A 26,631-nucleotide genomic window follows, 5' to 3' on the forward strand; every position below is an offset into this window, starting at 1 on the left:
GCACTGAGCTTCCCAGAAAGTCACCATCTCAAAGATCTTCCTCCTGCTCTGGGGGAGGATGACTGACATGTGGAGGAAGCTGAGAGAGCTATGTTCCTTCAGAGGCTACCTGTCTGAGGAGCAGTGAGGGAAACTACTTGCCCTTCTCGACAGAGAAAAATGAGTAAGTGATTTGTGCCACAGTATTACATGTGGTTCTCACAGAGTTTAGAACAAAACACAGTAGAGTCTGGAATCTGCATTCCGAAAGATCTCATCCCACCATGTCCGGGGCTGGCAAGGCCAGGCAGGCAGGCAAGGCTGGTCGACTGAGGAAGTTGTGGTTTAAAGGCTGTGTGAAGCAATGAAGCAAGGGAGTTGCTTTAACATTGTCTCTCCCTCCCTTTCCTCCCTTCTTGTTCTTCACACTCAGAAAAGCAAGAGAGGTTCTCAAAGGGGAATGCTGAACAAACACAGAGAAGGGTTCTAACTAGGAGAAAAATACCAAAAAGCTGTAGATATTCAGTGACATTCCAACTCAGCGACTCTTTGAGTACACCTTGAACTTTGACCCTCAAGCTTCACAAATGCTGGCATTACAGGTGTGTACCCTCAAGCTCAGCTACTTCTGCTGTTGTAGAGCCCAGAAAGGAGGGTGCTGTTTTGTGCCTTGGAAAACTAGTCTCTCCCCACTCCTTAAAACTAAGCAGTGAAAGATATTCTGGCAGGGAAGTAACATACGAGAACAGTGTTGCGGGGAAGCCCTACCCAAACCATGAACAATAGCAGTTCCACTGAGTACAACTAAGGAAATAACAGCTGTGTTGATAACACTGGGCTCTGCCCACCATAGACTAGCAAGGTCACACTTACCACCTGGTCTGCCTCAGCCAATCCCAGAACTGACTTGATGGAGCAAGACTGCAGGTTGTGTGGACACCAGGGGAAAAGCCCAGAGGGAAGAGGAAGCTGCTTGTCTGCAAGCCCAGTGTTTCTCTTCCCGGTGCTGAGTCATCTTTTGGTAAGGCACCAGGAGAACACCTGCCTGAGTTTCTGAACCATGGAAAACCCCAGCAGCCTGGACCCCTGAGAGATTTTATCTGGGGTAATCCCTCTCACCAACCCTCCCCATTGCCATTTCTAGCTCTAATGAGTTTCGAGCTTTCTTTCCTTTCTCCCTCTAAGAGGCACACAAGTGGTACAGGCTCCCAGGCCCGCAGTTCGGTGTGGCTGTAATAAACCTATGCAGGGTTGCCATGAAATCTGATACTTTGAACGTTTCCTAATCCAGCAGCAATAGCTAGTTTGCATCTCTCCCCTCCCCCACCAAGAATGTTTCCATTAGTGAAGACTAGAAGCCAGAGTCGGGTGGGTGTGGTGGTGCAGGCCTTTAAGCCCAGCTTTGGGAGGTACAGCCAGGCAGATCCCTACAAGTTCGAGGCCAACTCATCGACATACTGAGCCCCATAACAACCAGGGCTATGTGGAGAGACCCTGTCTCAAGAATCCAAAAAGGTAATCGTGGAAGCTGGCAGCTCAAAGGTGATCAAAGGCTGTCGTAGTCCGACATAAATGGTGCTGACTGTTAATACTGCATCGTTCCCAGGATGCGCTGGACAGCTTCCAGGAAACCAGAGTCTTTGGGAATGCAGACAGAAAGCTGGAACTTCTAGAGAATTGACTGGCATACCATCAAGGTGGATGGAACCTAGAGCTTAATTGAGCTCAGCTCGGAAATCTCAGGCAGGGTTGATAGACTGGTGGCTCTCCTCCCACTTCCCCCATTATGTGGGTTTGGATGTATTACTAGTCTTAGCTGATGGAGTAATTTTTTTTCTGGTTAATTTTGATAATGAACTAGATCCTTACATGATAGCTAGTATTTAATGAGCATTTACTGTGTTGGAATTGTGTTGTCGCAATAGAACTATTTACCATTGCTTACCACAGCGGGGAAGAATCACAACACGAAGAAGCTAAGCAACATCCCTATTAGACCTGTTTACTATATTCAAGATACTCAGCCCAGGGGAAGGAGGTCACATTGGAATCCTGAGAACTTCTCAGAGAGTCCATAAGTGCTGGAGCTCTAGGAGGTGGGGTTGGTTACTGTTTCTTAGTAGTTATTCTCAAAGAAGAAACAAAAGGAAAGAAATTAGATATTCTCTCTCTCTCTCTTTCTTCCTCCTTCTCCTCTTCTTATTTCTTTCTCTCCTACCTAGTAATAGGGAGTGAAACTGGAGGGATAAAGTGTGGGGAAAAGATGAACCCGTAGAGTGGCAAAGACATCTGCAGAAAGCAACACTTTCTCTTTCACAGTTTGTCTTCAAGGATTCAAGAAAACGTACGTCTGGGAAGCATGGAGTCAAGTGATGCCTCTGCCTTAACAGACAGGAAAACAGACTTGAAGAAGGATTTGGGTTTACTTGCCCTAGTCCCACAGTATGAAAATGAGTGAGCCCACCAATCCCTGTTAATTTGTGCCTCTCAGACAACACAAATAACCCGTTGAAATTGCCTTTTACCTTTCTTGTATGCAAGGGAAAGATAAAACAAACAAACAAACAAACAAACTGCTTATCTGGGCTATTAGGAGAAGGTATTTGGGGTTTTTTGTTTGTTTGTTTGTTTGTCTTTTGTGGGTAAGAGGTGTCTGGAGAGTCCAGAGAAGAAGAAAAAGGAAAGCAGACTGGCCGTGAACATGGATAAGGGAGTGGGAGAGAATAGAGGAACTATCAAGGGACAGAACATAGGGCTTTCTCAGGTTGGGTCAGGCTCTTGCCAAAGCTGGTCTTGAAGACTTGATACTCTACCCTCAATTTTCTATGTGCTGCTACGATTTTAGGTGTATGACACCACTCCCAACTTTTTTTTTTTGAATGAATTTATTATAGAGTTATGTATATACTTGTGTGTGAATGTATGAACATAAGTGTGTAATGGAAAGCATCTCTCTAAGCAGAGGCTAGAAGGGGCCTTCAGGTCCCTACCATGTCATTCTCCTCTACCATGTCATGTCATCTACTCCTTCAAGGAAGAGTTTCTCCCCGAATCTGTGCCTCCCCTTTTGCCTTTTGTCAGCTAAGCTGCAAGCCAATAAGCCCTCAGGTCTCCGTTGGAGCTGGGGTTGAAGATTGGCTCTCTTACCTGGCTGGTTACATGACTGATGATCCAAACCAAACTCCCAGTCCTCATGAGTACCCAAGAAGCACTCTTAACCACCGAGACATCTCTCGTTTGGTTTTTTTTTGAGACGAGTTTTCACTCGGTAGCTCAAGTTGGTCTGGATCTATGTACCTCAGGCTTGCCTTCTGCTATGGCTATCTGCCTTCCTCATTCCCCGACCCTACTGGGATTACAGTAATTGACACTAGACCAGCAATTTAGCCTTTCAACACTCTTAGCCTTTCAACTCTCTGCTGGTAGTCCCATTTTCTTTTCCTGTTACAATTTTCCTTTTTCTGAAATGAGTAAAAGGGGAAAGGGAAGGAAGTAAAAAGAAGGATCACCATCCGCCTATCAATGTAAAACCAGAAACTTCCATTTACTAGATGCCCAAAGGCATCAGGCCCTCATTAAATATGGCCACCCAGTCCTTGCCTGCCGACGCTTGCCCACAATCAATATGGTGACAGCGTGTGGCGTCGACTTCCGTCGCCCTCAGCCTACCAACGCACCCTTCGCGACGGGGCGGCGAGCTTCAATGACGGCGGCGGGCTAAGCGCATGCGTGGCGGCGGCGGCGGCGGCGGCGGCGGCGGCAGCGGGATAGAGGGGCGGCGGGGTGTCTCTGCCTGCAGTTGCTAAGCTGCGGCGGCCCTGTCGTGATGGTGTAGCGGGGCCTGCGGGCGGGCGGGCGAGGAGGCCGGCACGGCCCACGCCTCCTGAGCGGCTCGGTACAGCGGCGGCACGCTGAGGGGGCGTCGCCGCCGCTGGCCCCCGGCGTCCCGGGAGGCCGCGCCCGCCATGGCGGCCCGGGTAGTGCTGGATGAGTTCACGGCGCCCGCCGAGAAGGCGGCGCTGCTGGAGCGGAGCCGCGGGCGCATCGAGGCTCTGTTCGGCGTTGGCCTGGCGGTGCTCGGCGCCCTCGGGGCGGAGGAGCCGCTGCCTGCGCGCATCTGGCTGCAGCTCCGCGGCGCGCAGGAGGCGGTGCACAGCGCCAAGGTGAGTCCAGCCTGGCTCGCACGGGCGGCGGGGCGTAGTATGTTCGTCCCGGGAGCCTCGGTGTCCCTATTTGTAAAGGGCGCTGCGAGAGCATCTCCCTTACTGGTAGTCCCTCTCGAAGTGCGCAGAATTAGAGCGATCAGGCCTCGGAGCACGCGCGCTGCGCGGGCTCGCGCTCGGTCCGCCTGTCCCTTGGATGTGCGCAAGGCTCGATGCTCCCGGTTGGTTTTCACCCTCCAGGCCGCCACTTCAGGGCTTCTAAACCCTTTGGGAATCTTAGGCCTGACCCTCTAGGAAATCAGGAGGGGACAGCATAATGATAAGTAATGAGAAGACATTTTAGAGGTAGGATATTTAGTAATTGCGTTAAAGATATTATTCTTGTATTGTTGATGTTCTACGATTATATGATGGTTGTTACACATCTGACACTCCAGCCGAGTACCACAAAAGGGATAACGCAGGCTTTAAAAATCCGGCGAACCAAATATGCTTTGATGAGGCTTGTTCCTTCTATCAAATGAACAACTGGAGAAACTGAAACTAAGCGGTGACTCACCTTGTGTGTGTATAATCAGTATTTCAGATTCAACACCGCCATCAGCCCCTCCCCCTCGTCAGAAAATAGCAAAATATGACCGCGAAGGCACTTATGCCTCCATAATCTCATTGAATCAGTGAAATAGTCAGATAGTCTACAGGTTGTCTGGAGAAAGGGCAATTTAATTATGTTTCTATGCAAGAGAGATCTACAAGCCGTGGGTAGGAGAAGGCTGAAGGCGTATTGTGTAGCATCTTAAGCTACAGGGGAGGAGTAGGAAGTTGAGGGATAAGGTGGTGTTTCCTCTTCTGTGGTCTTAGGAGTGTCAGATCTGGGAACTTAGGAGAAAGCCCCTCTCTGCTTCTCTCGGTCTGAAGTCACCAATGTCTCAAAGTCCCCTGTTTTGAGCTTCCTAAACACCTTCTACTCACTTTTCTCCAAACTTTCCTACCTACAAGGCACCAGAATTCGTGGGTAATGTATCTGATTCTAGCACATGGGCGATTTTTTTTAAAAGATTTATTTATGCATGTATGTGAGTACAATGTAGCTGTCTTCAGACACATAAGAAGAAGATGTCAGATCCCATTATAGATGGTTGTGAGCCACCGTGTAGTTGCTGGGAATTGAACTCGGGACCTCTGGAAGAGCAGTCCATGGTTTAAACCGCTGAACCATCTCTCCAGCCCCGGCGATGCTTGTTAAACAGTTAAGCTCTGCGGAGCCTTTTTGTTTTTTTTTTTTTTTTTTTTTTTTTTTTCTTTTTTCGGAGCTGGGGACCGAACCCAGGGCCTTGCGCTTCCTAGGTAAGCGCTCTACCACTGAGCTAAATCCCCAGCCCCTGCGGAGCCTTTTTTGTGTCCTACACCACAAATTTCCCATTACTGTTGAGTGGTTATAGCTCCAGATTTAATTTTAAAAAACAAACAAACGCTTGTGTTTGCCATGTGTAGGCTGTAAGGTGCATATTTGTGTGATTCTCCGCAGGCTGAACCCATTGGTGTTGGATTAAGTTGACTTCCCTGTGTTTAACTCCTTGCACCCACTCTTTTACTACCCAGGCCTAAAAACATGCCTGAGGCTTGTCACTTTAAGTGTTCACCAGGCACTCATTCCTCTCCTCTCCCTGGCCCTTGCTGTAGTTAACTCTATTGTTTCTGGTAGTGTCCCTTCAGGCTTGGTCACTTTTAATTGCCTGCTCCTGGCAAAGTCATCCTCCCTCAGGAGCTCCTTCTTGCACCCTGGCTGGCTTCCTGTCAGTCTGAACTCTGAGAGAACAGTTCGAGACAGGCTTGCTGTGGTGCCTGGCTGCCTTGGGTCAGCAGTCCGTCAGCCTCTAGGTTACAGGCATCTTGTTTTCTTTTTTCTTTTTTTTCCCCCCAAGATGTATTTAATTATGAGTAACATTGTACCTGTCTTCAGACACACTAGAAGAGGGCATCAGATCTCATTACAGATGGTTGTGAGCCACCATGTGGTTGCTGGGAATTGAACTCAGGACCTCTGGAAGAGCAGTTGGTGCTCTTAACCACTGAGCCATCTCTCTGGCCCCAGCATCTTGTTTTCTGATGGATATGGTAAACACGGTCTTAGACTTCCACAGCAGGCTATCCTGCCCTGCCCTGGCTTTGTGTTGGACAACCTTTTTTTTTTTTTTTGGACACCCTAGAGGTAGAAAATGCTTCCCTCACTTTACAGAAAAGTCTGTCTCTACTAGTCCTTCCACCCGGGTTCTCTCTGGTCTGTCTGTCAGTGCCACACAGTTTAGCACAGCTGATAGGAAGGGTGTGGCATATGGTGTATTGGTAATAGTAATGTCACCTGCCAAGTTATCTTCTCAACGTGTATCACTCATAATGTAACCTTCCCACTTACAAGAGATTCCGTCTCCTTTCCCTTGACGTTTGTTTAAGCATTGACTGCAAAGGGCAGTGTAATTGACTTGACTATTTTTTTTTTCTCTTTTGAGGGAAAGGGAACTATTAACTTGGTATAAGGAGAAATGGCATTAAGGGGGAAATACAGCAAAGAAGAGTTTAGCTGGGTGGTCATGGTAGAACATATATATCTTATAGTCCCAGAACTGTGGAGGCTGAGGCATGAAGGTGGTGGTTTGAGGCCAACCTGGGCTACACAGAGGAACCCAGCCTCACAAACCAAAGATTTTCTTTTCTTTTTTGATAGTGCTGGGGACCAAGTCCAGAGCCCTGTACATGCTAGATAAACACTCTGTGGAGCTACACCCCCAGCCCAAGAAAAGTCTAAAGCTTACCTCTTTAAACTCTCATAAAAGGGGATCAAGGGGTCCAGCTCAGTGGTAGAGTGCTTTGAAGCTTCAATCCTGGTGCCAAAAAAGAAAACGGGAGCTGCTGCTGCTGTGTGTGAAGGGGAGTTGGGGGGGGGGGGCTGCTCTGGCTCTCAGAATTGAGTTTTCTGTTCCAGCCATGAGAATGGCCTCCAGTAATCAGTGGGAGCTATAGTGCCTGAGGAGGCTGGAGCAAGGCACTGACTGCCCAGGGCTGTGTGCTGGGGGAGGCAGTGCTGCAGGTGGACTTTGAAAAGCCCTGGAGATTTCTAGTCACCTCATTATTAACAAAGTTATAGAAGGCAAAAACCAAATATGAAGTAGAATATCATGACCAGAACATGTCATGGTTCCTTGTGAGATACAGTGGCTGGGAAGCGCTCTGGCTTGACTCAAGACCTTGGATATTTGGGAGGGAGTATTCAGGGTTTGGTCAGGGGAAAAGTTGTCTGAAACTCCTGGATGGGTCATTTGAAGGCAGAGCGACAGCCAGCAGTGAAAGGAACACCGTCTTGAGGCTGAGCTTGACATAGGCGGGGTGGGCTGGGTCCCAGTGAAGTAGATTTAAGGTAGTTTAAACCCTGGTAGGACGCTTCGTATTCTTTGGCCTGGTGGTGGTAAGGCTGCCAGATACTCAAATTCTAAAACTTGTATTTACTTAGTTTTTCAAGGGAAAGACTTGCCGTGGAGCCCTGGCTGGCTTACAACTAGAGATCTTCCGGCCTCTGCTCCTGAGTGCTGGGAGGTGTGGGCATGTACCACGGCTAGCTAGCGGTCAGGAATTAAGGAACAGCTTACCCACGAGGGAGTCAGTGTGTGGCTGTTCCTTTAACCTCAAGGTTCCTGTAACGTAGTAGAGAGATTTCCAAGGAAACAGGACAGCGTAATTCATGCCGCAGTTTCTGTGTGTCCAAAGCATTACAGTAATGAGAAAAGGAAAGGTTTCTTGTCAGCAAGGTTCCCCGAGGGAAGGAGTGGGGCAAAGACAGAGAGAGCTTGGGCAAAACCACGGAGTTTGGAACGTGCAGTCTCCAGAAGTTCCTTGAGTGAAAGAGAGCATGGAGGGAATCGTCAGAGGTAGAGAGGGTGTGTGGGGCCTGTTGTGGGGAGGGGGTAAGGGAAATTTAGAATGTAAATGAAGCAAGTACAGAGACTGTGAGTGATATCCAACAGCCTCCATACTAATTTGATTTAGCTTGAGCTTCAAAGGCAAGCTGTGTCCTTGGCTACTTTTATGCCAACTTGACCCTAGCTAAAGTCACCTGAGAGGAGGGAACCTCCATTGAGAAAATGTAAGATTGGGCTGTAGGTAAGCCTGTTGGTCATATTCCTAATTAGCGATTGATGGAGAGGGCCCAGCCTGCTGTGGGTGGTGTCATCCCTAGGCTGTGGTCCTGGGTTCTATAAGAAAGCAGGCTGAGCAAGCCATAGAGAGCAAGCCAGTAAGCAGCGCCCTTCCATGGCCTCTGCACCAGCTCCTGCCTCCAGATCCCCACCCGGTTTGAGTTCTATGTTAGTGTTCCTGGGTCACTGTGGTTCAGTGAATGTCAGCCAGTAAGCTCCTTTTCCCATGCTACTTTTGGTCATGATGTTTCAGCCTAGCAGTATTAGAATTAAGACAGTGTGAGAAGTTAGGAAACCTGGAGAGAACTTAACCCATTGGGTGGGTGGGGTGCAAATTTATATTTTTAATTCCATGTATGTTCTATGTAGTTTAAAAACACTGCTGTCAAAGGGAGCGAGAGGATTACTCTGTGGCAGATGCGGCTGTGGCCTTTGAAGTATACATTCTGACTGCCCTGAAGAACATGTTTGTTTGCTTGTTTGTTTGCTTGTTGGTTTGTTTGTTTTTGAAAACAGGATTTCTCTGTGTAGCCCTGGCCATCCTGAACCAGGCTAGCCTAGAACTGAGTGATTTGCCTGACTCTGCCTCCCAAGAGCTGGAATCAAAGGTGTATACCACTGAATAACATGTCTTAACATAGAAGCTGTTACATAAATTTTCATAGAACAAAAGACAGTCATAAGTCATCTGGATCTGGTGGCACACCCACAGTCCCAGGACTCCTGAGGCAGAGGCAAAGAGGATCACTGTAAATCCATGCAAGACTGCATTAGGGAGGAAGGGAGGGAGGGAGGGAGGGAGGGAGGGAGGAAGAAAGAAAGAAAGAAAGAAAGAAAGAAAGAAAGAAAGAAAGAAAGAAAGAAAGAAAGAAAGGAAGGAAGGAAGGAAGGAAGGAGGGAAACAAGAGAGTTTGCAGATACCTTGCTGGGAACTTGAGGTGGCTAGGCTGACACAGGTGCCAGACACCGACTTGATAGTGGTTTGATGGTGTTCTGCTTAATTAATACATTTCAAAAGCTTTGCCTGTGGTTAAAAGAATGCTGTTAGATACTGGTGGACATAATTTTCCCTGGATCTATAGTGTCAACTCTCTAAAATCAAGCTTGAATCAACCAGTAGATGTCAAATCTTCAGCATTCACCATCTCCCCTCCACCCACCACCCCAACCTCAGGGTTTACAACTTCAGTTTACAAAAAAGTATTGTGATAAAATCCAATCATACATGTTGACGAAAACATGTCAGTGACCCAGGTGAAGCTTATGAACTGCCCTTTTAAAGTCTGTGTTAGAAAGTAGGAGACAGGACTAGTAAATTAATACAGTTCCTTCTCTTGGAGAAGAGAGCAGCAGAAGACCTGGGCCACAGCTCTGTCTCAGTGAATCAACTGGTGGTAAAGAAGGCACCAGAAGGGATTTCTGTGGACAGGGTAGGTACCTGAGGGAGTCAGGAGCCTGAACTTACAGTGTCCCTGGACCTTGATAGGTGATATTTCCCAGGTTCAGGTCTAAATGCAGTTGAGCAAGGCAGGTGGGGCACTGGAGTTTTCTGAGTGAGGACAAGGAGGTAGAAAGGCTCTGTGGCAGCAGAAGGGAAAAGAAAAGTCAAGGTGAAACTCAGACTAGACTCATGCCAGCAGGGCTCCCACAGGCGCTCCCTGAGAGTTCTGCGGGGTTTGAGCTGCAGGAATTTCAGATCATTTTGCTTGGAAGAGTGATACCTGGTTCACGAGTAAACAGTAGACTTGTTCAGAGAGGGAATAACTTAGGAATGTACCACTGGGTAGCATCGTGGAGCCTCTGTGTTGGTTTCACCAGAAAGGAATGTGCTAACTCTTTTGCATTTTCCTAGAATGATGTTTTTTACAGTTGTGAAAATCATCTTAAGAAACAACGGCTGGCCCAGTGTCCTTTACAGCTAATACTTGGGGGTTATTCCAGAATGTTGAAATAGGGGTGCGCACTGCTAATGCCACACATAGCTTCTCCTTCCCTGTTCCTTTCCCCGCCAATGCTGAAGGATTCCTTTTAAGATTATATACTTATACTTTTAAGATTATATATTTACTTACTTATTTAGTTGAGCTGTTTATACCATATCCTGCACAGGGGTCAGGGGTCAACTTGTCAAAATTGGTTCTCTCCTTCCCACCATGTAGGCCCCAGGGATTGAACTCAGGCCATCAGACTTGGCGGCGGCAGACGACTTTACTTGCTGAGTGTGATTTTTTTTTAAAAAAATGTATGAATCTCTCAAAGATTTTATGTGTATGAGTGCTTTGCCATTGTGTGTGCCTGTGCACCACCCACATGCCTAACACCGGTGGAGGTCAGAAGAGGGCATTAGAGCCCCTGAAACTGGTGTTCCTGGTAGTTGTAAGCTGTCCTGTGAGTGACAGGAGCCAGACCCAGGTCTTCTGTAAGAACACCAAGTGCTCTTAACTGCTGAGCCCTCTCTCTGCCCCTCTTCTGTAGGATTTTAATTAAATCAAGGTTCAATATCTTGGGCTGTTGTTGTTGTTGTTGTTGTTGTTGTTGTTGTTGTTGTTGTTTTTCTTTGCTAACATTTTACTACATTGTTAAAGTTTGCACCCTTGAATTTCAAATCAAGTTATAGGAAATAGCTGTAGTAATTAAAGAGCTGGTTTGTTGTTCTAGAAAAATTATTATAGTGTGTGTGGGTGCGTGTGTGTGTAGTCAGAGGACAACTTGTGAAGTTGATTCTCTCCTTTCATACTTATCCTGCAAACACCCTTACCTACTAAACTTATTTCCCTAGCCCTGTTCACACATACCCCTACTTCCCCCACCTCATCCCCCTCCCCCACATACCTCATAGAGGAGTAAAGGCTCCTAGCCCTGGTTTTGTTTTGTTAAAGATGGTCTCACCATGTAGCCCTGGCTGGCCTGGTATTTCACCGAGTTCTGCCTGTCTCTGCCTCCTTAGTGCTGGGATGAAAGGGATTTACCATTGCTGTCCTTAGGTTGATGCATGTTAATATATCTCTATTGTTAATAAAATTCCTGTAGTAATAGATGACTATACATTAATAAGATTTCCACTGAAGAAACCTAAAGATGGCCAAGCATTGGTGATGTATACCATAATACCAGCCATGCACTCACAGGCTGAGGCAGAAGCATTGCAAATTTGAGATCTACTTGGGTTGTGTAGTGACTTGGAGACTATCCTGGGTTCCCAAGTAAGACCATCTTACTGAGACTCTGTCCTCAACTAAGAAAGAAAGAAGCCTAGCATGTCTAAGAAAACTTTGTGTTTAATTTCACATAACACGAAGAGGAAAATAAAAGTCTAAAGATAGCAAGTCTCAGAGCTTAGGAGCTGGTCCCTCGTTCTCACAGAGTGACCTAACTGCTCCAGTGATCAGGGCTCTGTGTTAAGAAATGTAGACTTGGTGGTGGTGGGGGAGTTTGTGTGTGTGTGTGTGTGTGCGCGCGCGAGTGCGTGTGTGCGCGCGAGTGCGTGTGCGTGTGCATGGTGTGTGTGCGTGCCAGTGCCGCTGTTGCCTACCAGTCTGCACCACCATACTTGGCTCTTTTTTTTTTTTTTTTTTTTAAGATTTATTTATTTATATGTGAGTACACTGTCTGTCGCTATCTTCATCCAGACCTGAAGAGGGCATCAGATCTCATTACAGATGGTTGTGAGCCACCATGTGGTTGCTGGGAATTGAACTCAGGACCTCTGGAAGAGCAGTCAGTGCTCTTAACCGCTGAGCCATCTCTCCAGCCCCTTTTTTTCTTTTTGTGAAGTTGGGGATGGAATACAGAGCCTAGTTCATACCAGCAAGCACTGTGACACTGAGCTGCATCCCAGCCATAAACCAGAGTTTCTTAAAATCATCTGAAAGTAGGTCCTAATTATCTGCTAAACACATAACCACATGATCATACCACAAGGTCAGGTTGCTGGCAGAGGTGCTTAGAACACATCTGTGCATATAGAGGCACATGTGAGACTGGCAGAATGGTTCTTGGACCTGACAGAGGGACAGGTGGAGCTGGGCATAGTGAAGTACTCCTGTGGTGGCCAGCACTCAGGAAGCTGCATCAGGAGGGCCCTTTGAGACCAGTGAGCCATCTAAAGGGAAGGGCCTGGAGTGATGAGACACTCACAGAGCAGCAGGAGACAGGAAGTCATCAGAGAGGCAGAGAAAGGAAGACTTCCTGCTACTGAGGACTCATTCTGGGACCTGAAGTAGGGCAAACTTCTATTTAAACAGGTAACCAGATGCCTTTGGAGGTCACTTAGGCTAGTACTTCTAACAGGTATGTGCTTGGTCATCTCAGTGGGTCCTACAAACACCCAAAGGGTAAAACACCTTTTAAAGTCACAGGCAAACTTTCAGACTAGCTAGCAAGGGTGTAAGCCCTGAGGCCCTGGTGTAAAAGGGAGTACTGAAGGTAGGCATGGTGGCCATGTTTTTAGTCCAGTGGTTCTCAATCTGGGGTTGGCCAACCTTTTCACAAGGGTCGCCTAAGACCATTGGAAAACACAGATATTTAAACACTAAGATTCATAACAGTAGCAGAATGATAGTTTTAAAACAGCAATGAAAATGTTGTGGTTGTGGGTCACCACAACATGAGGAACGGGCGTGAAAGGGTCAGAACGTTAGAAAGGTTGAGGACCACTGCTTTAATCCCAGCACTCAGGAAGTATAAACTAGCTGACCTCCGAGTTGAAGGCCAAGCCTTTTCTCTATATAGTGTTTTTCAGGCCACCTGGAACTACGTAGTAAGACCCTGTCTCAAACAAAACAAAAAAGAATGTTGGTATAAAGGCACTGAATTAAAGAATAAATAGGTTACCTAATGTCTCAGAGCAAAGAAACCTTTAGGGCTATTTCTTCTACTAACTCAAAGAGTTATCTATCATCTTGGTTGTCAAAACTCTACAGTTCAATTAATTAATTAAATTGATTAATTTTCTTTTTTTTAAAGATTTATTTATTTTATGTATAAGTACACTGTAGCTGTTTTCAGACACACCAAAAGAGGGCATCCTATCCCATTACAGATGGTTGCGAGCCACCATGTGGTTGTTGGGAATTGAACTCAGGACCTCTGGAAGAACAGTCAGTGCTTTTAACCCCTGAGCCATCTCTCCAGCCCCTAATTAATTTCCAAAACTGGGTTCTATATATCCAAGGCTGACCTGGAATTCTATGTAGTGAAGAATGTTGTTGACTTTTTATTTATTTATTTATTTATTTATTTATTTATTTATTTATTTATTTATTTATTATTTTGGTGTTTGAGACAGGATGGTTTCTCTGTGTAACCCTGGCTGTCCTGGAACTCACTCTGTAGACCAGGTTGACCTTGAACTCACAGAGATACACTTGGCTCGGCCATTTTTTAATGTTTAACCACATCATTGTTGCAAGATGTTGGTCCATGTTTACAAACCACCTACAGATACTAGTTAGACATTAATTGATTTGCTCAGGGTTTCTCAGCACTTGTGTGATTTGGGTCATATACTTTGGTTGTATGGGGAGGAGTGTACTGTATCTGTAGGATGATTAGCAGCATCTGTCTTCCACCTTCTCGATGCTGGAGATGCCAAGAACATCTTCTCAAGCTGTAAATGCCAGGTATGGTTCCTGATGCTGCAGGTGCCTAGAGAATTACATCCTGCTTGGGAATGACTAAATCTGATGGCTAAAAAGTAGTTCCCACTGTCTAGAATGTGCAGTTTACTGGACTTGAGATAAACACTACCATTTAATAAGATACTTGTATTTTTAAGTAGAGATTAGTGTATATGCCCCCTGTTTCCTCAGATGTTTTCAGACAAGGGGAGAGGAAGGAAACTAAGTGAACGTGTTAATCCAAACGTGTTAATCCTGAGGAGATCTTGAGCGCTTACTTGTCTTGCCCAACAGGAAGCTCTCTAGAGTGTGCTTCCAGAAATACTTCTGATCCTGAAACTAGGAGGTAGACAGGCTATTGTAGCAAAAGCATTCTAAAATCTGTGGGTAGAAAGGTTTATATTTGCAGTTGCTTGTAGTGCTTCTGTTAAGTCTAAGCCACTGTTCATTAGAAGAGAACTTGGGACCAAAGCTGGGGTTGGAGGGAGCTGTCAGCTGCAAGTCAGACGAGCGTTTGAGGCACTTTTGGAATAGAGTGACTGGATGTAAAGCTGGGGAATAGGTAAGCACAGAGTTGAAGCTAGAGGCAGAAGTGTGCGGTATCACTAGGACAGTAAGCATTAGGATTGCAGCTTGGAGAAGGTCTGAGTGGAGTTGAGAGGAAACTATGTGGAGATAATTTTGAGAACTACACACCTTAGGAGCAATAGAAAATAAGGACAAAGGACTTGGAGCATAGTCAGGAGAAGGTGACACACTCAGACATATCCCCTGGACAAACCCAGTTCTTCTCTGTGAGGAGTAGTCCTCAGTCTGGTCCGTCCCGTGAGGCCAGAGAGGCAGACAGATCTGATTGCTTGGGGTTCTGTTTGCTGGGGTCTTGCTAACAAAGGGGAGGTTGGGGAGGGGCAGCAAGACCAGTTTGTATTTCCACAGTCTGGGTAGAAAAGAGGCACCGTAGTGAAGAAAAGTGACTTCATCTGTGCTGGAATGTACCTGGTTTATCTGGAAATGCCATCTAAGCAGTGAGCACATCGTCAGAGCCAGAGTCTGACTGTAAGGCCCAACACGTGACTGACTAGTGATTCGCTTCTTTATTGTTTGTTGGGAAAGCGAAAGAAACTCCAACTAGGGTCACTGGGGGCCTTTATGACAATTATGACTCAAGATGGCTGCACCCATGTCAGGCTGTATATCCACACCTAGTGTGTATGTAAAACTGAGGAGGGAAGTACTTAGCAAAGGCCGTGTTTGAGAGTGCCATGCTCTGTAACCCACGTTAGAATGCTCTGTGTGGTTGTCATTGTCAAAGTTCAGGTGACTCAGTTTGGATAGGAACAGAACCCATCTTTCAAGGGACCGACTGTAAAGTGGGGTGCAAGCTACTATTTTCATAGACTGAAGGTGGAAGAAGGGCCAATGGGAACCCCATCATGAACCCAGGCTTATTGATAGTGATGCAGTGGGGTGCCCCATCATGAACCCCAGGCTTATTGATAGTGATGGGAGAGGTGGAGAGGACCTGGGCTGGAGAGATGCCTCAGTGGTTAAGAGCGTTTGTTGTTGGGGTTAGGGATTTAGCTCAGTGGTAGAGCGCATGCCTAGCAAGCGCAAGGCCCTGGGTTCGGTTCCCAGCTCTGAAAAAAAGAAAAAAAAAAAAGAGTGTTTGTTGTTACTGCAGGGGACCTGAGTTCAGTTCCCAGGATCCAGATTAGGTGGCTCACAGCCGTCTGCAGCTCCAGTCTGATCCCCTGGAGGGATCCGATGCTCGTTTCTGGCCTCCACAGACGCCTGCACACACGCACACACAGTCTTTTGTTTTAAGACTGGATCTCTATGTAGCTCTGGCTGTCCTGAAACTCACGTGTAGACCCGATGTTACATGCATGCCAGTGCACAAGAGTAAAAGACTTACTTATTTTCCTTTCTGTTTTCCTAAAGATAATGTAAAACGTTTGTTTTGTTTTGTTTTTGAGACAAGGTACCATATAACCCAAGAAAGCTGAAGTACGGGGATGACAGGTATTCAACACAGTGATCATGTTGACATCTTAGGAGCTTCTGTGCCTACGTAGTTTCCCAGTGATGGTTGGTAGACTCGAGCATCCTGTTGTCTGCACCATGGTGCTTCTGGGAGCGAGCAGAAGCACTGGTGGTTGCTCTCAGGTTCTCTTCAGTAGTCACTCAGTTTCCTGTGCTTTGCAGGCTGAGCCTTTTCTGTTTGTCTTCCGAACTCCTTAGCTGCATGCTTTCAGGTCTTTAGCTGCATGCTTTCAGGTCTTTAGCTGCATGCTTTCAGGTCTTTAGCTGCATGCTTTCAGGAAGAGGTTGTAATAGTACCATAGAGAAGGCTTTCCCTTGTGAGTCCTGCCTGCACTGGTTTGAGCTACTTCCAGAATGGAACAGGTTGGCAGGAGCATTTCTCTGGGCTTATGGATGCTTTTCTGAGAACTGAGAAGCTGGATGGGACTGTGGTGGTACACATTTGTGATTCCAGCATTGCAGAGGCTGACAAAGGATTTCAAGTTCCAGGCCAGCCAGTTCCCCCGGGGGAGACCTGTCTCACCAAGGGAATGTTGGCTCAGTGCTGAGACTTGGGGTTGACCCACGAGTACCACAGTAGAAAGGGGAAGTAGAATGGGAGGAAATCATGGTTATTCCCAAGTGTCAGCATCTAGGTCAGTTTTTTCTCTGTTGACTGTATGACACTGAGAATACACATTTACTTGTAATGAGCTTAAGACTTAGAAGGGTTTTTTTTCCTTTTTTTAATTGAAAATATTTTTTTATACAATATATTGTGATTACTGTTTCCCTTCCCCCAACTCCTCCCAGATTCTACCAAATCCACACACATTCTTGCTCTCTCTCTTTAGAAAACAAACGGGCACCTGAAGCAAAAACAAAACAAAACAAAACAAAACAAAACAAAACAAAACAAAAAACAATTAGATAAAACAAAAGCAAGTAAACCTGAATAGGTCAAAACAACAGAAGAAAGGGAGGAAAGGAGACAGCACAAGAAACACACGGAGATGCTAGGACATACACATTGCACACACAGAAATCCCATAAAGACACAGTCAGAAAGTATGAGAAGTGTCCAGACAAAAAGCATTGTGAGGAAAAAGTGCTACTGGGTTACGTGTGGGTCATCTATTGCTGGGCCTGGAGCCCATTAAGTTTAAACCCATTGAGATTCCACTGGAGAAAACTCATTTCTCCTCTGAGTGGTTAGCAATTGCAGATAGCCTCTAGGTTAGGCAGGGATGGGCTGTGTCCACTTCGCAGCACCAGGATCCATCTGACCTAGGTGCTCCGTTCTCACTGCCAGTCTCTGAGTTCACATGCCCGAGGTCCTGCATGTTGGGAAGGCCTTTTTTCCTTGCTGTCCTCCATCTGCACCGGCTCTTAAATTCTTCCTACCTCCTCTTCCGCAGGCTTCCCGAGCCGTCAGGGAAGGGGTTTGATGGAGACAGCTCCTTTAGGAGGAGTGCTGTGACAGTTCTTACTCCCCATCTTCTGCAGGAAGAAGCAAGTCTGGCCTCCTCAGGGCATTACTTAGGCCTTACACCCCTGTTTCCGTTTTCCTCAGTGTTAGCTAAAGTTAGCCCATTTCTGTGTTTTTACCACTTGTCCCACTTTTGCTAGAAAAACAGGAACCCGCTTTACCTTTTCCTTTGCTAGTTCCTGGCGCATGGTAAGTGCTTTGACAGCTACAGTGGGTGCACAGATGAATGGATAAACTAAGTCTTTCATGCTTTAAGCAAAATTACATTTAATACAATCTGGACTGTTTCTGCATGTTTCTCCAAATTCTTTTTTTTCTGGAATATGTTAAATTTGCTTGCTGATCATGGTGAAGAAATCTACCTTTAAGACCCAGTCTTCATCTTTATTTCCTTTTCTTTGTTGAGACAGGGTCTCACTGTGTAGTCCTGACTGACCTGACACCGTGTAGACCAGGCTGGGCCTGTGCTCCACCTGCCTCTGCCTCCTGAGTGCTAGGACTAAATAAAGGCCAGCCTCACTATGCCCGACAATCCTCATTGTTCTTTCTATTCTAGTTTTTTTTTAAACTTGTATTAAAATGAAAGTATAAAGTTTGTTTGTTAATCCCTTTGGGGGTGAATTTCTAATTCTTTGATTTATGTGAATAAAGTATATTTGAAACTTAATCAGGAGAGACTGGGCATGTTGGCTGTTTGCCTTTAACCCTAGGGTCGGGGCCCCTGGAACTGGAATTAAGGTGGTGGTTGTAAGACTCAGCGTGGGTGCTGGAAACCAATCCTGGGTCCTCTTCGAGAGCAGGACATTCTCTTAACTCCTGAGCCATCTCTCCAGCCCACTTTTGCTTCCTCCTCCTCTTCCTTTTCTTTCATTTTTTTAAAAATTGATTTGATGTTTTTGAGACCAGATCTCATTCTGTGTTTGAGGCTGGCCTTAAACTTGGGGCGCTCCTCCTGCTCCGTCGTCTTAGTGGTGAAATCCTAACCATAGGCACCACGCTTCGAGTTGTCTTAACTTCCCAGCACTCTTCATTCTGATTTCCTTCATTTCCTTTCCTTTGACTTCCTGATTCCTGTTGCATGGATTTGTTACCATTTTGTATTTGTTAGAGAGTGTGAGTATTTTTTTTTTCTGGAGAAGGATTTGGACCATTTTATTGTCATCACGACCCAGTCTAGCATCTCTTGGGAAGAGAGCCTCGTGAGGCATTGTGTGCATCAGGCTGGCTTGTGGGAGAGCTGACTGGATTTCATTTGTTGACCTGAGAAAGTCCAGCCCACTGTGTGGTAGATTTCCTGGGTTTGGGTCCTGGACTGTAAGGAGAGAAAGTGAGCTGAGCAGAAGTGAGCGTGAATGTCATTGACACCTGTCACCAGCTGGTTTAGGTTCCTGCCACCTTGACTTCTGCTGTGATAGACTGTCACCTGTAACTGAGCTAAAATAGCCCTCCCAAGGCTTGCTTTCTGTGAGTGTACTTCATCATGGCAACAAAACCGAAACCAAAACAGTTTGAGACTCGAGCCTCACGCTGCCAAATGCTCTTTCCCTGAGCACCATTGCAGTCCTGAGATTGTCTTAGAGTTCCGAACTACCCAGCAATCTCTCCCCCCACTGCTCCGTTTTATATTCTGTTGTATTTGTCTCATAGACATGCTTTCGTTCCCGCACGGAAAGCCAGTTCAGAGATTTGGATCTGGGCAGAATCTGTTCATAGGGAGGCTTTACTGTGGATCAGTGAGGAAATAGCCCTTTAAAGAAAGTATTTTGAGGAGGTCTTTTATCTAGAAAAGAGATTGCTTCCCTTTACCTTACCAGTTGCCAATTGCTGCTGGCAGCCTACTGAAGAAATCTAATCAACTTTCCCTTATCCAAGTGGCTGTAGGGTTCCCTCTACAGAACTTGATTTGATGCAAGTGAATGCAGCCACACACCTTCTTACTTAGACAGGCAGCCTCGAGTACACTGACGGGTAAAAGGCGATCCCCACTCCTAGGATGGCAGGTTAAGCACCTTGATAGTACTGCTAATGTAGCTGTCATACCTGGACAGGGTGCCTTGGAGCTACTTTAGACTTGGAAACGTAAACAGGAACAGATCAGTTGGAAGAGACCCAAACTGAGAGGGCTTACAAGCCATTGGTAGTGAGTTTGCCGCCCTGCCAAGTTTGGTTGACTTATTATTACACTTATTGATTTATTTATTCTTTATCGAGATAGGGTATGGGTGTGAGGATGTACACAGGAGTTTGCAGGGGTCCAGTCTCTTGTTCTACTACGTGGGTCCTGGAAATGGAACTTAGGGTGTCTGTTTTGATGGTAGGAATCTTTATCCACAGAGCCATCTTGCTGCCCACCTCCTTGTTAGCCCAGATTGACCTTGAACTCAAGTCAGTTCTGTTTCAACCTCCCAAAAGCTGGGTCTACAGGTGAAGTGCCACATGTCTGTGTTGTCTTTAGTTCCATTGTCATTAGCCTGAGTACAGCAGACTCGGCCTGGAAGTGGGATTCTGGGTGCACACAGAGCACTGAGAGGAACCTGTAGTTCTGACTGGAGGCACAGGAAGTGGGCACCCAATACTTGACATTCACCAAATCCCATTCCTCCTCCTTTTTCTTTTCTCTATTCTCAGAGTGTCAGTCCTTTGGTGGTGACAACAGTTTGTAAACTTTCTAGATACAGCCCCAATCTGTCCATGTGCACACTCACTCCCAAACACCTAAGAAATGTTTTAAAGGGAGTCTGGGCTTGGTTGGCACATGTCTTTAATCACAGCATTGGGGAGCAGCGGCAAGTGGGTGGATCTCTGAGTGTGAGGCCAGCTTGGTCTACATAGCAAGTTTCCAGCAGAGAGAGACCCTGTCTCAAACAAAAAAAACCAAAGACTTTTCAGAAGAGAACATAACAGCATGCCACCATCCTGGGCAGGGACATTCCAAAACTGTATGGCATTGGAACCACAACTCCTAAGACAGATCTGTTCTTTCTCAAACATGTCAGCCTTCTTAGAACTCAGACAAGGTTTAGCATTGCATACCCTAGCATTCAGTGTGGATAGCAGGTGAAGTGGCGTATGAGTTAAATTGGGAAAATCCTAATTGTTGCAGGAAAGGATACAAGTACTACTGCTAAGGACACACACGTGTTGAAATCACCAGATTAAAGCTAAAACACCGGTTATGGAAATCCCTCAGTGGTAGAGCACGGTGGTACAGCCCTTTAATCCCAGCACTCAGTAGGCAAGGTAGGTGAATCTTTGTTTCAGGACAACCAGGACTACATTTTGAGGCAGTAAAATCCTGCCTCACAACAAAACAAAACAAAACATCCCCAGTAGGTAATTATCAAAACCAAAAGTTTGAGCAAAGAACTAGTGTAAAAAGAACCAACCCGCAAGATTAGAGCAAAACTGCAATTAAAACCTCGGAGATGGGCGTCTTCCTCATAATTGCTGTTGGTACCAAGATCTCTGCCCATTAGCCTAGGCCGATTGCAACTCACCGTAGCTTTGGCATCGCTATCCTCTTGCCCTGGTCATCTCACATCATGCAGGAGTTTGGTTCTCTCTCATCATGTAGGTTCCAGGAACCAACCTCAGGTCATCAGGCTTCGGCAGCCAGAGCATTGCCTGCTCAGCCATCTTGCTGGGATGAAAGTTTGGTTTTTATAAAATGAGCAAATGAATCCAATACAAGAATTTCACATTGGTTGCTGTAGTTAATGTCTTAGAAGTCAAGGTTCTTTTTCTGTATAAAGATAAAAGTTGCTGTATGCATGAATGAGGTAGTCCATTCTTAAAATAACTGGTGAGGCCGTGGGCAGGGGGACTGGTGTGGCCATGGGCGGGAGACTGGTGCTGGATCTTAATCTTGATTCATTCAGTCACAAAGACTCATTTCACTGGAGGGGTGAGAACTTGTTCCATCTAAATTGTTCATGAAGCAGAGGGCACTTAGATTTTCTTTGACAAGACTTCTAACAATTACCAATTTGAAGAAAATTTGATAACTTGTATATGGTATTTATTAGTGGCATGTCAATGGAAATAGACCTTTTTAAAAAGATTTATTTATTACGTATAAAGTATATAGCATTCCACCTGCATATACACCTGCAGGCCAGAAGAAGACACCAGATCTCATTACAGATGGTTGTGAGCCACCATGTGGTTGCTGGGTATTGAACTCAGGACCTCTGGAAGAGCACACAGTGCACTTAACATCTGAGCCATCTCTCCAGCCTAGAAATAGACCTTTTAAAATGACTTTTTACTTGCAATTTGACAAAATGGAATTTCACCCTGTTTCAATTTTATTTAGGGATTTTTTTTTTTTTTAATGTGAGTATTGTACCTGCATGTATGTCTATAGCACATGCATGCAGGGCCCTTGAAGGCCAGAAAGGGGTATCAGATCCTCTGGAACTAACGTTACAGAGGGTTGTAAGCCACCAATCTGGGTCATCTGGAAAAGCAGCCAGTGCTCTTAACACACGGGAGCATCTCTCCAGCCCCAAACAACACATTATAAAAGCAAAACATCAGACTAGCCATGGGGACACAAACTTTAATAGTAGCATTTGGAATGTGGAAGCTGGAAAGAACTGGAATCAGTTCAAGGCCAGCCTGTGCCACAAAAGACCTGTCTCACAAAGCATATGTACAGCCATTAGTTCCTTCTCAAGCATGGATTATGGGCCATGGTCACAAAGAAAATAGTGTCTTCCTTAGCTAATCTTCTGAAGAAGAAATGAGTATTTATGAAGTTCGTTGCTGAAATCAACACTTGTGCACCAGCAACTCCAGCGTCGTTCATGAGGCAGTGAGTGTCTCACTGTGCAACCCTGGCTGGCCAGAAGCTCACAGTGGTGACCTGCCCCGCTCCTCTGGGGTTAGGATTGAAGGTTGGTGCCATCACACACAGCAGGAACCTTTATGGAACATTGCCTGCTAAAGGAAACTGTCGTTTTTGGAGCACTCTCAGTTTAAAAAAAGGAAAGCTGCTGCCAACCTCTCCTGTAAGAGTTGCTCAGTTCAGGGCTAGAGATAGACCATGGTTAAGAGCAAGGACCCAGGTTCAGTTACCAGCACCTTGTTAGGTGGCTCGCAAGCACCCGTCACTCCAGCGTCAAGGAATCAGATTCCCTGTCTGCAGTAGGCACCTACTCTCTGGTGTGCATCCTCCTCATCCCATAATTGAAAAGGACAAAAATAATTTCTTGAAAGAATTGCTTAAGTTCTAAATTAGCATAGTTTACATGGAAGTAGCAAACGCCAGTCGGTTACTTTGCTCCTTTTGTGATGTTTTGTGTGTTTAGTTTTGGTGTGAAGTGGCCTAGCGGAGCGGCCTGGGAATGAAGTTCAGTGGTAGACAGACCATCAGCCTGGTGCATACAAGGTCTGGTGCATACAAGGTCTGGTGCATACAAGGCTCACACTTTGGTTGCCAGTACAGGAAGAAAACAAAACAAAAGCCTCGATCCTGGTATCCTCAATTTTTCCATGTGGGGAATGGGAAGGTGGCCCAGTGGATAAAACACTAGTGCATGGGGCTGGAGAGATGGCTCAGCGGTTAAGAGCACTGACTGCTCTTCCAAAGGTCCTGAGTTCAAATCCCAGCAACCACATGGTGGCTTACAACCATCTGTAATGGGATCCGATGCCCTCTTCTGGTGTGTCTGAACAGCTACAGTGTACTTATATATAATAAATAAATAAATCTTTTAAAAAAAAAAAACAAACACTAGTGCATAAGCTTGGAACCATGTAAGAGGTAGGCAGGCACAGAGACCACCGGAACCCAGCACTCAGGAGGCAGAGCCGGATTCCATGCTATGGACCAGAATGTCTTTGAGTTTGTGTTGACCCCCAGCACGTCCTCCTAAATGCTGGGACTGCGGTGGGTTGCCATACCATTTGTTACTGTTTTCTAGTGTGTGCATTTGTGTCGTATAGATTCCTTTTTAGCTAGGCACGTCTACCCATGCGTGTAGTCCCAGAATGGGGGAGGTGTTAAGGCTCAGCTGGTGACCTTCCTAGCGGAATCTAGGTCAGTCAGGCTCTGTCGAGACTTTTGGAAAAGGCCAGTGAGGATATAAACACACACTGCCTTCAGTGATGCTCCTGATGTGCTTGCATAGTTCATGCTATTTTTATTTAGTTCAATGCATTCCTAAACAATTCTCCTAGAGGGATTGAGGTGCAGCTCAGCAGAGCACTCACCTAGCATGGCAGGCGGGGCCTGGGCTCGTCCCCAGCACTGTAAAAAAGAACTCTCGTGTCTGGCAGATCCCTTGACCTATGAGTTAGAACTGTGCCATTCGGTTTCTACTTCCTAATGATTGGGAGACTCCTCTTATCTATAACTGATTGATTATTTTGTGGACAAATCATTCTACATAATTTCAGTTTTTTTAAACTTGTTGATTTGTTTCATGGTCAGCATAATGTTCATCTTGATAGCTCTGTGGGTTCTCAAGAAGGACGTGTTTTGGCTGTTGGAGGAGTGTTCTATAAAGACCTGCCAATACTATGGCTCCTCGAAGGCGGTTGTGAGCTGCCCTGTGGGTGCTGGAAAGTTGAGCCTGGGCTGTTTGGAAGAGAGAGCAGCCAGTGCTTTCAAACTGCTGTGCCTGCTCTCTACACCACCAATCCCCTTTTTGGGGGTCTTGAAAGAAAAAAATCCCTTACCCCTTAACCATTGTTGAACCAAAGTCAGGGCCTTGTGCTTGCCGTAGCAGTCATCCTCTGCTGAGCTAAAGCCTGGACTCCTAAAATAAGACCAGTACAAGATGACACAGAAAGTAGCAAGGACCGAGGGTGCTCCCTGAGCAGGGTAGAGAGGAAGGTGGGAGCTGGAAAAGACAAAATACTATGTATTCATATGTATCCTGGATTTAATCCTGCGTTTGTGCGCGCGTGTGTGTGTGTGTGTGTGTGTGTGTGTGTGTGTGTGTGTGTGTGTGTGTTGAGGGCAGAAGGGACCAGTGGAGTAGAAGAGCAGTGGGCAGAGGTGGACAGCTAGGTCCATGCATGGAAAGTCATGCAAAGAACTTTATGTGTGTGCCTAAATGTTTAAAGTTAAATTATAATTCCATTTTCATAACAATGTCACAAAACTGAATTTGAAAACAAAGTGACTGCTAGGAGGTTGAAGGTAGACAGAGTAGGTGTGGCCATAGAAAGACAAAGGAAACCTGTGGTGATGGGATGATTCTAAACACGGACACAGGACGGTGGTTTATTAGCATGTGCTGAGCTAGTCTAGATGGTGGGCTCGTGCATGCACTACAGATGTTCTGATTCTCATGGCATCATCACATAGCTAGAGTAATCAGGGGAAGATAGACTGATTGTGCAGTCTGCTGACTGCCTATTTTAAAAAGTTAATTCTTGTGAAGTTGCTACTAGCTTAAGAGAAAATGCTTTATAAAATAATTCATGTACATGTGGTAGGAAGATGGGAATGTCCAAATGTGTGTGCAGATGTCCACAGAGGCCAAAAGGTGTCACAGCCTCAAGAATTGGAATTACAGGCCGTTGTCAGCTGCCTAACACTAGTGCTATGAACCAAACTTGGACTTCTGGAAGGGTAGGAAGTGCTCTTAACTCCTAAGCCATTTCTCTAGCCCCTATAAAAGTAATTTAAAACCAATATGTAAATACAGCATAATTTCAGTCAAGTTGTAGTCAAATGCTGCCCATTTGGAGGGGTCCATTTGTTTGTGTCAGGATCTCAAGTAGCTGGGGCTGGTCTTGCTCTGTGCAGCAGACATCGATTGTGAACTTCTGTTCCTTTTGCCCCAACCGCCCAGTCACTGGAATTATAGACATGCACCACCATACCTGATTTGTATGCTAACAAGTTTGAACTCCAGCCCTGCTGTGTACTGGGCAAGCATTCTACCAGCTGAGCCACGATGATCCCACTTGGAGCTCTCAGGCTGCTGGCAGCAGTATTTAGCACTGCTTGCTTATTCGGGAAGACAAGACGACTCATTATTTGGTTTTACTAAATTTTCATGTTAACAAAAATAGAAGATTATGTTGATTAAAAAGGCAAGACAACTCTGTGCTTCATCATCAAGACTACAAGCCCCAGAACAGACTCCAGAGCAGTGACAGCCTGGGTATGTAGCGTACTATTTGGATAGGAATTTCTCCCTTTGTATTGTTTGATTTATTCAGATTTAGTGGTTCTAAATAAATGCACAAAAGCTGTGTGTGTGTGTGTGTGTGTGTGTGTGTGTGTGTGTGTGTGTGTATTCTAATTGTCAGCAGCAAGTGCATATTAAGGTCATGCTAAAAGCCTGCTGACTGGTACTGCTCAGGCCAAGCTTGGTTGCTTATTTATTTATTTTATTTTTGTCTTTTTTAAATTTTTTTGATTTTTTTTATTTACATTTCAAATGTTATTACCTTTCCCAATTTCCCGGACATAAGCCCACTATCCCATCTCCTCCCCTTCTTCTATAAGGGTGTTCCCTTCCCCATCCACTCCCCCTTCCCCTCCTTCCCCCCAACATTCCCCTACACTGGGGGTCCAAACTTGGCAGGACCAAGGGCTTCTTCCATTGGTACCCAATAAGGCCATCTTCTGCTACCTATGCAGCTGAGCCATGGGTCTGTCGATGTGTACTCTTTGGATGGTGGTTTAGTCCCTGGAAGCTCTGGTTGGTTGTCATTGTTGTTCTTAAGGGATTGCAAGCCCCTTTAACTCTTTCAGTCCTTTCTCTAATTCCTCCAATGGGGACCCCGTTCTCAGTTCAATGATTTGCTGCTAGCATTCGCCTCTGTATTTGATATGCTCTGGCTGTGTCTCTCAGGAGACATTAATGTCAGGCTCCTGTCAGCATGCACTTCTTAGCTTCATCAATCTTATCTAGTCTTGGTGGCTGTATATATATATGGGCTGTATACTCATGTGGTGCAGGCTCTGAATGTCCTTTCCTTCAGTCTGTGTTCCAAACTCTGCCTCCATATCGTCCTATGGATATTTTTGTTCCTCTTTTAAGAAGGAGTGAAGCATCCACACTTTGGTCATCCTTCTTCTTGAGCTTCATGTGGTGTGTAGATAGTATCTTGGGTAGTTCGAGCTTTTGGGCTAATATCCACTTATCAGTGAGTACATACTATATGTGTTTTTCTGTGATTGGGTTACCTCACTCAGGGTGATA

At 45.8% G+C, this 26,631-nt stretch overlaps 1 protein-coding gene across 2 annotated transcripts in view; it reads left to right on the forward strand.

Annotated features, from left to right (window-relative positions):
* The first annotated feature begins 3,708 nt into the window (after positions 1 to 3,708).
* The window catches only part of N4bp1 (Nedd4 binding protein 1), a 51,964-nt gene continuing 29,041 nt past the window's right edge, over positions 3,709 to 26,631 (forward strand). The window contains exon 1 of one of the 2 annotated variants that reach the window (XR_015643303.1): positions 3,709 to 4,142. Coding sequence is in view for 1 of the 2 variants with exons in the window: in NM_001305181.2 (NP_001292110.1) it covers positions 3,945 to 4,142 (198 nt within the window). In the remaining variant the exon portion in view is untranslated. 2 annotated transcript variants of the gene reach the window in all.

The sequence above is a fragment of the Rattus norvegicus genome, chromosome 19 (genome assembly GCF_021556685.1).
Source record: "Rattus norvegicus strain SHRSP/BbbUtx chromosome 19, alternate assembly SHRSP_T2T, whole genome shotgun sequence".
NCBI lineage: Eukaryota > Metazoa > Chordata > Mammalia > Rodentia > Muridae > Rattus > Rattus norvegicus.